Here is a 15,743-nt window from a genome sequence, read left to right as displayed (position 1 = left end):
TATTTCTAAAAATTGATTCTATATTTTTATGTGGTTTATTTCAGACCTTTATACTCATTATAAAACTACTGATCTAATAGTCTATGGTATAAGAATAATTAAATAAATAAACCTTGCAGAAAATGTTCCAAGTATAGTTAGATATTTAAAATATGCAGTATTTTTAAATTATGAGAAAATATTTAAAACTGATGTCAGATCATAATTATCTGTTAGAAGAATGAAACTTTCCCTCTACATCTTGCCTTTGAAAATACAATCCAAAAAGATTAAAATTTAAAATTGCACTTGTGTAGCTAAGTTTATGTTAGAAAGAACAGGTAGGTCAGTAACTGTATCTTCTGGGTAGAGGAGCATGGTGTAGAAATGAGGTAGGAGCATGTCACTCAGTACATGATCTTTAAGAAAAATGCAGAGAATATTGTTTTAGTTAATTTTCTGAGAGCTGTGACAAGATGCCTGACGAAAGCAACTTAAAGAAGAAAGGGTTTACTTTGGCTCACAGTCTGAGGGTATAAACCATCATTGTAAGGAAGTCATGGCAGCAAGAGTGTGAGACATCTGGTCACATTGCATCCATAGTTATGAGGCAAAGGCAGATGAATGCTGGTACTGGGCTTCTCTTCATTCTGTCTGGAACTCTAGTCCATGCAATAGTGCCACCCAGTTAGAGTGAGTCTTCCCATGTCAGTTAAAAGTCGTGCTCAAAACTTCTCTCCTAGGTCATACAAAGTTGACAATATGAACTACCACAAATACCTACTTCCAAGAAAATATTTTCAAATAAACAAGAACTTAAGGCTTTAGGGGGGAAAGTGACACATAAATGAATTCTTGGAAAGGAAGGGGGAGCTCTCAGAGGAGCAATTCCAGTGAAATGCCTTGCAGATAAGGCCCATAAACCATTAAGATGTAACTGAGGGCCCGTGTTGCTGCTGTGACAAGGGAGAGAGGCAAAGTGGCTATGACTGGTACAATGAGAATTAGCAGGTATGTGACAGGAGCTGGTGGTGATGTTTTTTTGTTTTTGTTTTAGTTTTATTTTTGAGACAGGGTCTCCCTGTAGTCCAAGATGACTTGGAACTCACAATGTAAAACAGGCTGCAGGATGGCATAGATCTCACAGAGATCTGCCTGCCTCTGCCTCCCAAGGGCTAGGATTAAAGGTATGCATCACCAAGTCCAGTGTTAGAAATGTTGCTCTCTTTTAATGAATTCTGTCCCCTATGTAGTTAGAGACTCCCACTGAGAAAGATGAGCAGGCCATTTTTTAAAGCAAAATATACATACTATTGACATACACAAAATCACATGCAAACAGCCTGGTGATGCATGATCATAATCTTGACAGAGGAAGATGCAGGTGGATTTCTGTAACTCAAGGCCAGCCTGGTCAGTGAGTGCCAGGCAAACTAGGGCTACATAGTGAGACCCTGTATCAAAATGAAGAAGAAAAGAAAAAAGAAAAACCAACCAAATAACAACAACAACAAACCCAAACAACAACAAAAAACAAAATACACCAAATATGCAAAGTCACATATACTTTCACAGACTGGAATGGTTTTAATCTCATAGATACTATCGCTTAAATCACCCATATGTCCCTATGACACAGGGACATAATGTGTCAAAGTTCTGAGTTACTTGTTTATGAAAACTCATGGATGGTGTGGGGAGTCATGAGGTAACTTCACTCAAGTAGGTGCCTCTCTTAGTTGTTTTGCCTTAGGCCTCTCTTCTGAACTTTGTCTTCTGAGATCTTCAGGCACTTTTGGTACTTGATATGACCATACACATGTCATGGCTACTTCTCAATTTATGTACCACCCACAGGCAAACAAGCCTGCTGGAGACTTTCTTTTTGTCAAACAAGCAATGTTTGTCTGTGATGAATAGGGATGCATAGCAGATACTTCTAGGTGGAAGAATCTTTCTTGGGAAATTAATAGTCTACCTGCCAAATTCTCCTCTCTACTTCTTTTTAATCTGTTCCAGGATGAAAAGCCTTGTCTTTGGGCTATGTAGTCGTGAATAAGAACAATTCATAAATACAGGGTCTACTGTGAATCAGGCGTCATCCATATATGTACCCCTTTGAGCTTCACTTGTAAATCAAAAGACCATTATAAGTCAAACAGGAAACCGAAAACTGGATAGGTCAAACTGAGCCAGATTTGAAGGCAAGGTTAGAAGATTCCAGATTCCATTCAATCAAATATTCTATACTGCCTAGGTGAAATTAGAAGGATGATGTGGCCAGAGCCATCCGTATGTCCATGCCTGGTCCATATAAGATGAAGTTTCTGTATTTCTAGTCCATGCTGCATTCTGAGAATCATAGGGATTATCAAACTTAGTAAAAAGTAAATGGAATGCTTAATATGTGTATTAAAATGTTACCAGTGTATGTTAGTGTGATCAAAGTGCCTGATGGGGTGAGCATAGACTATAATGCACTGCATATTTCAAAAATCTAAAAGAAATGGATTTGAATGTCTTCACTCTAAAGAACAGTTAAAGCTTTAAGGAGTTGGGTAAATAAGCCCAGTCTTTTACCTTACACAATGTAGTCATGTATCACGCCATCACATGATCCTGAATAAATGTGTACAATTTTGTATTTAAATGTATTAGTTGAATAATAAATATGAATGTTATAAGTCATTGAAAAAATAAAATATTCTATAAGAACTTGTAGCTGTAGAATTTCTTTTTAAAATTTTAATTATTTGTTATTACTGTGTGTGTGGATGTGTACAAGCACACATGTACCCCAGCACTAGGATGGAAGCCAGGAGACAACTTTTTGGAGTCTCTTCTCTCTTTCCAACTTTATGTGGGTACTGGGATTAAACTCTGGTCATCAGGCTGTGTGGCAAACACTTTTATCTGCTGAGCAATCTTGCTCATCCCACTCTAGAATTTCTAGACACTAAGGCTTATGTTGAGCCATAGGTTTCCTTAGAAGGATTATACTTGAACCTCCTTAATTTATAGTTTCAATACTGTTAGTTGAATAAGGAGCCATCTATTTTGATCACTATAAACAGGGTTCATGTTAATGTGGTAGTTATTCTTTTTATCATGTGACTTACTACTCAGAAAATTAAATGATCAAATGTCTTGCTAAAATAAAGTTAAAAAATTAAAAAGCAGTGGGCATCAATACCAACAACTTTCAATTCAATCTTTAGGAACTATTTCTATTTTAATTAGAATATTTAGTTAAATCCCATAAATCAGCTTCATCTAATTTATCTGTGAGTTACATTATAGTGTTTTTATTACATATGAGAGGTAAGTGCATATTCAGCTAAGGCTTGACCCATGGGAACATTTGATCTGCACACTTCAGTATTTTATCTGCTCTCATGGTTATTGCTATTATGGGCTACCTTCACAAGTCAGTGTAGACATGAAGAGGTTAGAGTTACAGAAGAGAGTGAAGTTCTCTGCACTGATCCACAGCTTTGGTTGAGGCTTTGTCCTGACAAGCACCTGCCTTCTCGGACAGTTCCATCCTGAGTTTGGTCTAACTTGTGGTTGATTTTCTAGCAGGTTCCCAAGGATATACTTGCTTTCTTTCAACTCTTACTTTAAAGGAAAGTTAAAAATAGTGGGATCATCCCATCTCTCTGTCTCATTATCAGAGATGGAAAAACATGTTTAACAAAGTCAAAACACAAGAAAACAATACATTCACATATATAAGCATCTTCGACATCATGACGTATGATACACTACATCTTTGCGACTTAGTGACATAAGAAAGCATGGTCTGTACCAGAACTAGTTGGGGGTCTAGGGACATTACTCAGGAAGATAAAGCATAGTTATCACAGTTCCCTTTTGAATGAATACAATCTTGCTTTCCTGGTTCCATTCCTGTTGCTGGGACAAAACACTCTGACAAAAAAGAACTTAAGGGAAAAGGGATTTATTCAGCTTACAGTTCCAAGTTAGAGACTATTACTGAGTGAGAAATCGCAGCCACAGGAGCCTGAGACAGCTAGTCACATTACATTCACACAGTCAAGAGAAGAGAGAAATAGTGCATGCATGCTGCCTGCTTTCATGCTTGCTTTGATTGACTTCTCCACTACCATGCAGTTCAGGATTCCCTGCCTGGGGGATGGTGCTGCCCATAGTGGGCTGAGTATTCCCACATCCATTAGCTTAGGTAAGAGAATCCCCCACAGGCCTACCCACAGGCCAACACAGTGGAAATTCTTCATTGAGACTGTCTTCCTGGGTGGTTCTAGATTGTATGAAGTTGACAACTAACCTTCTCATCACTCTTGGTAAAACAAGCCTAGCTTAGTACTGACCATGAAAGAGGCAGTGAGACTGAAACAGGAGTGCAGCTGCCTTTGTGGGTCATTGGTTTGGGACAAGGCATCTGCCCTCTCTGGGCTCCAGCCTCCACCTGTGCAGTAACAGCTCAAGCAGTGAATCCCAAGGCCCCGCCCAGTTCCACCCTGTGAGCCTACGATGAGAGCGCTGAAGTGTCCTCCGTGACTGTAGAACTATGAATGCAGTCGAGGGGCAGTAACAGGTTTCCTTACAGGTTCCTTCAGATGCTGAGACGCTGTGTGATCCCAGCAGGCACAGTTCTACCTGGCTTCATCTGCTGGGATCACGTTGATTATTCAGTAAAAGACACTGCCTTTCTCATCTGTCTCCAAAAGCGAGCTGGGCTTGTCTTGCTTGTAATTCTTGACTGAGCCATAAAGGATTCTTTGCAGGGGCTCCCCTTCTTTCTGTTGGTACCAGTGCATAATGGGATTTTGCGCGGGGGAACCCCAGAGAGCTTGCAACTTACATGCACCATTCTGTAGGATGTTCGGGTACAGGAAGTGGATGCTGGGATATTCTCATTCTGGAGGCTCCATCTGAAATGCAATGCGGAGAAAGCAGAGATTTTAAAATCTTTTCGTTATTGCTTTTTTTGTTTTGTTTTTTTCAAAACGGGGTCTCCCGTTCGCCCCAGCTGGTCTAGAACAGAGTTCTGCCTGCCTCTGCTTCCCGAGTCGTGCACCACCACGCCCAACCCTTAAAATCGTTATTCCCATTTGGCTCTGTACACAAAAATGAAAGAGGAAGAAAGGAAAATTCAAGCAAAGACAGAAGGAAAACCCATGGGGCTGGCATCTCCAGCCAGTGACTAGTTGGAGTAGACACCAAGGAGAGAGAGAAGCAGCCGAGCTACAGTGGATTCAGGGGCTGCCCTAGGTCTGTTGCCACTGAACCGGAAAGGCAATTCAATACAATTCTGCTCAGTGATCTTGGATCATTTCATCAGGTTCCTGGCTCAGAGAAACTATGGGGACCTGGAAGACCTCATCTAAACACCTGTGTCACAACACAGTGACTTGACTTCCCCTTTGCAACAGCCTGGGGCCATTGTTCTTCGAATATTGCTTTAAAAACACCTTTCCTGGGCATCTTTTTCATTCACTGATATTTATACTTCTCCATATTTTTAAGAGGTGTCTATAGCTATATGTGATTATAATAATGATAGAGAAAAATATAATTATTTAATATAGTAAAGTGAGATAAGAATTCCACAATCATAAAAAAGAATTTCACAGTCTGGTGCAATATAATACCTGTTATAGATCAGAACTTCCTCCAAAGTTTGTGATTTGATTCTAGTTATTATAATAATCATGTGATTACAGGTGATGTACACTATGTTATACACAGTTGTAAATGAAGCAATGTGTTGGAGAAAAACTTCCTTTTCACCCTTACCCTGTTCATAATTGTTCATTTTTCAGAAATAAAGATGCAGTTTACTCTGGTTTGGAGAAAATTTTAAATGGGATTTGACCTGAGGTAAATCAATAATGTGACTGAATCATAATGTAAAATAGATTAGAATTTGTTGCTGCAAAGAGCTTTTAGACCCAATTTTATGAAGTCTTCAACACGCCCTGAATTCTTGTTGATAATGTGCCCATGTAATATTGAGAAAATAGAGTGAGGAGGTCTAGTACCTTTCTTAAGTCACACTATTAGTAAGAGCCAAGTAAGAATGTAGAAACTAGTCCTATTTCATTCTAAAGACCTTGAAATGTCCATAGTTCATTCATTCACTTACTCAAAATCCATCCTGAGCACTGGGTTTCAAGCTTCTTCCCAGGACACTTCGTGTAGATGGGAAAGCAGAGACAACCTGGGACATTGACAAAAGGTAGCTCAGGCCCAGAGGGTAAGGAGAGGTGCTGGGGCTCCCAATGAAAGGAACGTTAGAGCTGGGCCCTGGGCTTCCGCTGAGACCCAGCTCAGTATGTACATACAGAGAACAGCAGTCTGTTAGCTTGGTCAGGTCCCTCTGGGAGCTGAGCAGAAGAGTTGTGTGTATAGATGAGACTTGTTTGGAGGACTTTTTTTTAAAATGATAATGGTCAGATTTCTCTGAGAGGGTGTGATGATTAATCATGACTGTTTACTTGGCATGGTTAGGATTACCTAGGAGACAAGCTTCTGCACCTCTCTGTAAGGGTATTTCTAGAGAGATTAGCTGAAAAGACCCTTATGAATAAGACTGTACTTATTCCATGTGCTGGCATCTCTGACTGAATGAAAAGGACAAAGTGAGTTGAGCACCAGCCTGCCTCCTTTCTCTCTCTCTCTCTCTCTCTCTCTCTCTCTCTCTCTGATTCTCAGTTACAGCCAGATTCTTTCAAGTCCTATGACTTGAGTGTATGGTGTCTTTAGCAATACAGCCTTATCTTCCAGTTATGGAGGGCAATAAGGGCTAAGACAATAGCCTATATTGTTTTGGGAATCAAGAGTATTGTGACCAACAAAAGTATATTATTTAGTGATACCTTTCAACAGTTCATTTAGGTTAATATTATCATGTTCTCCATTGTGAATTAGGAAAATGAATCAAATATATGTAATTTATCCAAAGCTACACAGATGATATTGGAAAGATATTTGTGCAAAAAAGGATTGGTTAGTAAACATTAATAGGGAAATATAAAAATAAATTGGATGCACACCCACCAACTCCTGATATCTCAAATTCCACCACCACCTGCAGGACCTGGTGGAGTGCCTGCCTGCTCCCCAGATCAGATGCCACACCCCTGCCAAACTTGGCACTCCACCACCTTCCCTGCCAAACATCCATTTATTAAGTTATAGGCTGTGAACCCCCTAGCTGAGCTAGGGGTCAGTGCAGTTACCCCACTCACCAATCAGCACCTAGTGTCCCTAGGATTGGACTTTAAGCACTACCAAGCTGATTTAAAAGCTAAGCTGAGGGGCTGGAGGGATGGCTCAGTGGTTGGGAACACTGGTTGTTCTTGTAGAAGACCCAGGTTCGAATCCTAACATCCACATGGCAGCTGACAGCTGTCTGTGGCTCCACTTCCAGGGGATCTGATGGCCCCTTCTGTCCTCCGCAGGCATTGCACAACACGGGTGCACTTATCTACAGGCAGACAATGCATACATGCACATAAAATAAAAATAATAAATAAAATATTTTTTAAAAAGCTAAGCTGAGGTAACAGCAGGTATAGATCCAAACACCCACTCAAGAAAGGTAGACCAGAAATGCATACCAAAAATAAATAAATAAAAGTACATCTATGAGCAAATTAGCTCCAAGTATACAAATTCAATCTTAAAAACTCAAGCACATGAAAAACCAAGAAAATATGGCTCCTCCATAAATTTCCAGAAACATGGTACCCAATGAGAGCAACTTAGACAAAACTCCAGAAAAAGAATTCAAAAGAACAGTTTAACTATGTTCAAAGAGAACATGAATGAACTTAAAGAGAGCAGGAATAAACTGCTAACTGAATTCTAAGAAAACACAAACAGCTTAATGAAATAAGGAAATCAATTCAAGATATGAAAATAGAATTAAATGAAGAGATATAAATATGGAAGAAAACTCAAACATAAAAGATGCTGGAAATTAAAAACTCAGTATTTTAAATAGAAAATTTATTTAGAAAGTCTCACCAATAGATAGTGGATCATGTAGATGACAAGCTATTAAGGCTTGAAGAAAAGATGGAGGAATTGACTCACTCTGTCAAAGAAAATAGTAAGTCTTAAAAACCACATGAATGCAGCATGTGAAGTTTTATGGACACAGTGAAAAGACCAAACCTATAATTATAGGCATAGAAGACGAACTCTATAACAAAGGCATAGAAATATTTTCAATAAAGCCATAGAAGAAAATTTACCAAACTTAGGGAAAGAGAGGCCTGTGTGTTAACTGTATTATATAAATGACATCAGTGGTAGGAGGTAACTGTCTTTTGCTTCCTCCCCCCACACACTCTTTTATTGTTTCTCTCTCTATATATAAGTTCTCACTCTACCACTCAAGCTACCCTCAGTATCATTCTCCTCTTGGCTCAGCCTCGCAAATGTTATGATTACTTCAATACCTAGCTAAGAATACTGTCTGAAGCCAAATTTTTCCTCAGTTCCTGAAATGTCATTGAAAAAACAAAGCTCTCACCTTAAAGGAAATAAAAGATAATTGATTCCGGAGGCAAAAAGAGGTGGCCACAGCCCAGGAACAGGGATTTGGGTTATCCCAAATATCATGTTCCAACAGGGTAACAGTTTCATCAAGCTTTTTTTTTTTAATAGTAGAACAAAAGAAAGGCATAGATCAAGACATCAAATGTCAGGTAGGCAGGTTACAGCAAAGTGTAGAAATCTCTTCAATAGGCATCAGATGTTATATGACAGCCTTTGGGTTGGTGACACTAATAGTCTGTTAATACATTTCAAAAGGATTTATCTATTAGTCTCAAGAATGATAGTTCAAACATAGTGATGGACAATTACCTGTTATTAAGGTGTCTAAAGATAGCCCAAGATAATTTGGTTTTGAAATTGCAACCTTCCAATTCTCCACAATCATGAACGTTCTAATAGTCAAACAGCCTTGTAGAATCTTTAACTTAGGTTTGCCTTTTTTGCCTGGAAACTAATTCACAGAATAATTTCAAGGATGTTATAGGGGAATCTCTGTATTTTTACTTTTAACACTTTGTCACATTATTTTTGAAAGTCCTCAACCATTCCACTGCTAATCACAGAATAAACACAACCGTCAATCATATTTTTATCTTGTTGCTTTGTAAGCTATATTCCTTCTGTTTTCTCTGTAGATACAGGGATGTTTCATTATTTTTTGTTAATTTGTTGAGAATTTCCTACGTGTATATACACCATTGTACGTTCTCTTGTCTCCCTCATCCCAGCCCCCCTCATTACATCTCGTCCCTCTTCCCACAAACATCTTTTTGTCTTCTTTTCATTTTTATTTTTTGACATGTTGAGTTTCTCGATGCTCTTCCTCTGGATGTTATTTTCTTTGCAGATCCATGGAGTACAGGGCTTGCTTTATCCCAATCTTGAGCTCAGAGTGTGAACCGAGCTTCATCCACTCCCTGGTTTTTCATATCCCCCAGTAAGCTGATTATTCACTTACGGATATAATGGTCACCAGCTTTTTTCATGATGGCCCAAAACTTTTATAAAAACAAACATGAGATTATTTTCCTTAACAGATCTTTCTACCTCTGAAAATCACCAGTGTTCATCACTGAACTGGAAAAATAACAATAACAGGCAATATCCCTGAAAAATGCATCTCTCTCCTCATATTTAGCCCTCTCCTAACTTCATCATGAACCATTCAGTTACTGCAAGCCTCTGTACAGAGAATTAACAAATGACTAAAACATGCTGTGAACCTTCCGCTGTGTATTTGAACAGCTCTCAAATATGCTAACTTAGAAGGCTATAGAGCAGAGCTGTCCTTCATTTGGACTATAGACGATGGGACCTCACTGGCAGAGCCGAATTCACAATGTTGCCTGGGAAGCTCTGGAAATGCTGGGGGGAAGGGAGGCTCAGGTGGTGGCCCAGCTGAGCAGCAGGAGCCTGTCTATGCTGAGAAGGATGTGGGTTGGCACAGATGGAGGATGGTTTTTATGTAGGCTGTTCTGGAAGCTCTAGTGCTGTGCTTTAACCAGAAGGCACAGTAGTAGGTGGCTTCATCTTCTTTCTTTAAGAAATTTACGTGCAAGGTTGAAGTAGAAGTTTGGAGATTTTTCCTTGCTTCAATTTTCTTGTTCTTTCCTTCTAAGGGGCGTTGATTATAGTCTGTCCGGACATATGTTAGGTGCTCTAAGTGTTGATTTGGTTTCTGTCTGTACCAGTGAATATCTACTTTGGTAAAATCTGGGAGGGAAACGTGACAGGATATTTGGGCACTTTGGTCTGTCACTCTGGAAACTGATATTTCAGGTTGCTCCAACTCCCCATGTCCAACTGCAAACAAAAGAGAGAAATTCCCATAAACAAAAAGCATGTGCAGGAGCAAAAATAAAGAATGACTTCATTATCTCCTGCACATGGAAATGTCTAGGGCAACTCACAAACCCAGAGGCAGGAGAAGATGATTGCTTTCAAGAGCAGCATTCTGGATGTCAGGCTGGTTTCACAAGAAGGAGGCAAGGAGCTATGAGCTGGAGGGCTCAGGCTGCCTGCAGGGCGATGGGGTTGTCCTAGTGTCTCAAAGTGGAGAGTCAGGTGATTCCCCAAGGTTCTTCAGGGTCTGATGTAGTTATGAGCAGTTCTGGGGTTTCCTGCCTCATATAGGAGCTAGTCAAATGAGTATGTGGGTTAAAGATCCAGAGACATCTTTTGTCTGCCTGTCTTCATCAAGGTGCAGAGCAGGGAGAGTCATCCAGTTAGTCCTTCGCTCTGCAGTTTCATACTGTAGCTATGTTGTTTTGAAACTATGAATAAACATTTGCTATATTCTGTTCCCATGTCTAGCTTTTTTATGATTTGCTATTGACTCAAGATCCAGATATGAAATCTGACCTCAATTTTTCTGCAAAATGAGAAAAAAATCAGATGCTATAGTGCTTGTTTGACACTATTACACCATGTGCACTATCACTGAGGTGTTTTGTGTTTTATTTTCCTATCAAATGCAAAGTCACACAGCAGATTGTGACTTTGATTATTGTATTTCATTTCTAATCTAGGCACCCTGAAGAATGAATAAACTTCATCTGCTTGCAGGTATCTAGCAAGGTAATCTGTATAGCGCATCCTCTCTTCTCCCTGGAGCATGGAGCTGTGTCAGGAGTGTATACTAGATAGAGATATTCAAGTCAGCCATTATTAAACAGCCTTAAGGTTAACATAGCATCTAACAGTTATCAGAAATTTCTTGGGAATTTTACTAACTTTCTTATATGATTTCATTTAACTCTGCAGCCCTTGAAGTGGGTACTACATTCTCCATTTGACAAATGAAGGTGGTGGCAAAGAGAGGGTAGAGGACTCATTCAGTAACACAGACATGTTTTTAAATTTTTTATTGAGTTTTAACTTATGTATGTATGACTGCTTCTCTGCATGTGAATCATATATGTGCAGTGTTTACAGAGGCCAGAGGGGGCATCAGATCCTCTGGAATGAAGCTACAGTTCTGGAAATCAGACTCTGATCGTTTGCAAGGCAACAAGTGCTCTTAACCACCAAGCAATCTCTCTAGCTCCAATAACACAGAACCCTTAACCGTGAGAACTCAGATGAGCAAAAAAAAAATTTGTTAAAGTCTGAGTAATATTTTTAAGTCAACAAAGACACATATCATTTGAATTTTCTTCAAATATTCATATATTTATGGATAGAGATAGAATCGCACCCCTACTGTGCAAATACCCCAAGAAACAGAAACCAGCATGTCAAAGAGATGTTGCAGCTGCATGTTTATTGTAGCACTATTCATTTCACCCAAGATACTAGTTAATCCTGGTATCTATCTATGGGCATGGTGAAGGAAATGTCATATGTGAATCAGCAAGTTCCAGACTAGTGAGAAACCGTGTCTCAAAAAACAAGATATATGGTACCCAGGAATGATACCTGAGGGGCGATATCCAAGGCTGTTCTCTGACCCACACCCACTGTGCACTCCCCTAGTACATGCTAGATAGATGATAGGTAGATACAGAGATAGATGATAGATAGATAGATGATAGATGATGGATAGGTAGAAGAAAGGTAGCATGCATTCCCAATAGCAAAGTCCTCTAGTGAGGAAGACAATAACAAACTCTTAGACTTTGAATCTTAACCTCAGTGTCTTTTCAATTATAGATTTGATATTTACCTCTGACTTCATTATAAAGTCAAGAAAGTAAAAAAGATTAACCCATGAAAAGTATAAATAACTCTTAAGGAAATTGATTTTTCAGATCCCCACCCCTCTCCATTTACACTGAAGATATCTGACTCCTGAGAGAGCCCTTCATTCTTCCTGTTACTGACATCCTAAGTCAAGACAAGATCTCCCAGAATGTTGGGGAGGGATGGGAAAAGGGGTTGAACTTGATCTTCATGTTCCTATAAGGTTGATCCTTCACTTTCTCTTTCCCACAGTGCCCGTAAAACTGGATGGGCACAGAGGAGAGACCCTGTACCTTTCCTGCCCCTGTCTGTCTTTTGAAAGGAGATTCTGTGATCTGCTGGAGATGGTGGTAGGTGGCCACCATAAAGGACAAGCTTTTCAGTCACCTCCCTACAGAATGAGGCTTTTCACTTTCCCCCAAAGGAAAACTTCCATGTGGTGATCCTCCCTTAGACAATCCTACTTCAACCATGAGTCTTGTGAGTTGGAGTCAAGACTTCCAATAGACATCATTTTTCCTCTTTACAATGAGGAAGTATTAACACTACCAAAAACTGATATCTCCCAGAACTGGGCCACTTGATTTCAGTTTCAAGATCTGAAGAGATGATTAGCTCTTTCCTGTGTGAAAATCTCTTGAAGAAATATTTAGACCAAAACTGTATGTTTATCTGACACAGCCTTTCTTTATGATAATATTGTTGAACCCCAAAATATCACATCTATAGAATGATCCCCAGTTCTCTCACTCTCTTTGCTACTTGATTGGAGAGCCTCCTGCTGCCTGTTTGTGCCCTAGGGACTTGCAGTGACGGAAGTTGGCTGGTGGCTTCCGCTGCTGACCTGAACATACTCACTGGATACAGCATGACTCAGTGTATCAGAAATCACCATCAGTTTCTGGAGCCTCAGAGTATTGGATACAGTTTAAAACAATCCTCCAGGGCTTCCTTACTGACAGTCCACAAACACCCAGTGCTAAGGGCTTCTCATTTTATTCTCATTGGATAGATGAGGAAACAGGACCTTGGGAGTATTCAAAGGGCACAGGCTTTGTAGGCAGACGTAATCAGTCTCACAGATGTCCATAGTATGATGTTAAGCATTGATCTACTTTCATACAGTCTTCCAGCAGGACTCCAGGAAATCATACACATCCATGAAGTTCGGTAATCTAATAGATATGAAGTGCTTTTTTAACTTTTACCATTACTTGGTTACTTCTTCAAAAATTATACCTTAAATGGTAATCTTTCACTGATGTCCAAATGAAGATAAATATTTCAGGGACCATTAATTCCTTCACTTTTTCATCTATGTCATGAACAAATGAGCTAAAAGAAAAAGAAAGCATAATCGCAATTCAATCTTCTGAAACAGTTCCCCAAAGCAAGCGATGAACTGGTCTTGGTCGGACAGGAAGAGCTGTGACAGAGGGGGACTTTGGGGGTTCCACTATCAGGCAATCAAGGCACCTCATACCTTGGCTTCCCCAGTGACTGGGCTGAGACTGAAGGGGAACTACATTTAGCCAGGAAGAGTGAGCTATACTGCATTCAATCAACCTAGATCCAGAACATGGAGTTCTGGGTAGGGAGAAGCCAAAGATGGAAAGACTGGGAGAAGGGGCCACATCCTAGAGCACCTAAGTTCTTCACTTGACTTCTTTCTCAGAAGCAGGGCAGAGCAGGTGAGGCAGTCTAAGCAGGGAACTGGGCAGATGAAACCCATGTCAGCTGTAGAGAGAGTTGGTAGAGGACCAAGGCATGATTCAGAGTGAGGAGGGCAGTTGGGTGGGGGAATGAAAAAATGCTTAAGGAAGAATTCCCAGGAACTCAAGTATGAAGTAGTAAAAGGAAGAAAACTGATACTTGAGCCTGTAGTGTTGACAATATGGACAGCACTGACAGTCTATGGATTAGGAAGAAGAGATGCCCTGCCTTCAGAATGAGTTATCTTTGCTGTGTGCACATGGAGCCCAAGTTCCAGAAACTTTTAATGGTTTGTGGTCAGCTGCATGTGTACACAGACAGCTCAGAAGACAGCGTGGGATAGAATAGGACTCACCTTCATAACAAGGTAGAACGGCTGCCACTCACAAAATTAGTGTGGTTTCTTGACAACACGGTGAAGTCACAAGGCTGTTTCCACCTGTGACTCAGATTATCCTTGGGAGATTACAGCCCATCAACCATGTTGTCACTGCATAGGCTTTAGGTCAGGCAATCCCAGGATCCTATGAGTGTTATCTGATATAATACTAAACTCAACAAAACGGTATATAGCATGCATATACACATATACTCTATGCATCTATGCATCTTGTCTACCTATTTAGGTATCATACATAAATTGTCTATCTTCTACTTCCCTATATATGCAGGGACATACACACACACACAGAGGTTTGTGTATGCAGGATTTACCACCATTCTCTCCTAGTGGTATAATTACAGTGTGTAGAGAGAACTTTTATATATGAATAAACTCCCATAAAAATCATTCCAAATTTAATTTTAGCCTAAAATTTCAATTATGGTTCTGTTAGAGCACTACAATGACCCCTTGGACTATCACTTTTGACATGGCATTTCCCAATTCTCATTCTGTTGAGGACATAGAAATATTATCCAAGGTGGATGAAAAGGAAAGTTTAGGGCTTTGAAGCTATAGCCGTGCAATATGGCGCTGCTATACTCTGCTTCCTCTGTAAATGTAAAGGGAAGGTAAGTCATGGGCTGACAACCAAATAGGTATCACACCCTGAACTTTGCACCCCTTGGGATTCAGAGAGTCTCCTTAGCATCCAGGATCACATAGGTAATGCTAACTGCAAAGAAGGACTTTAAAATCAGGTATTACTGTCATTTACATTTAAACTTTTCCCCATTGCACTTCACTGACCCAGAAAGAACTGGAACATAAGACAGGGGACAGAAGGGGGTGGAGACCTCTCTGTATGTTTGCACCAAAGCACATTTCTATTATATGCCCAAAGTAAACGTTTGAAGCACAAAATTCCAACTTATTGAATGGAACAAAATTAAGCAATCAACCTGAACATTTGAGTAAATAAAGCTAAGAATACCACTCTGCTATTCAGTGTGTACCTCAGAGACTATAGACAGTTACACCTTCATCCATTTCACAATGAGTGTAAATCTCCTGAGAATGCAGAAGTTAAGGGAACTTTGAGAAGTCTTCACAGATCCAGACGTCAGGTAAAGTATGGCCAGATGAGAAGTGGAGAACGACCACTTTGTCACACTTATCTTGCTGGACTAAGACAGGCGAGTTTAGTCACTTTTGTCACCTAGTATTCTAATTCTCATAGGCTATATCTCAAAAATAGCATCCCAACTTTTAATTTCAGTTAATGTATTTTGATCATACTCAGGCCCACTGCCCCCAACTCTTCCCAGATCCATCCCTACTATCCCACTTTCAGGTCTCTTTTTATTCTCTTTAAAAAACCCCTTGAGTTTCCAGTTCTATCCACTTACCTGTGAATTTCATAATTTCATTGTTC

The 15,743-nt window shown here is 39.8% G+C and overlaps 1 gene segment (V, D, J or C); it reads right to left on the bottom strand.

Moving 5' to 3' along the window:
* Positions 1-10,508, bottom strand: part of LOC103743896 — a 31,826-nt gene extending 21,318 nt beyond the window's left edge. Inside the window, 2 exon segments of the C gene segment in view lie at positions 10,029-10,335; positions 10,443-10,508. Of these exon segments, the coding sequence occupies positions 10,029-10,335; positions 10,443-10,485 (350 nt within the window).
* Positions 10,509-15,743: the final 5,235 nt, after the last annotated feature.

The sequence above is a fragment of the Nannospalax galili genome, unplaced genomic scaffold (genome assembly GCF_000622305.1).
Source record: "Nannospalax galili isolate Female #2095 unplaced genomic scaffold, S.galili_v1.0 scaffold962, whole genome shotgun sequence".
In the NCBI taxonomy this organism is placed as follows: domain Eukaryota; kingdom Metazoa; phylum Chordata; class Mammalia; order Rodentia; family Spalacidae; genus Nannospalax; species Nannospalax galili.
This window is presented reverse-complemented; position numbering and strand designations above follow the sequence as displayed.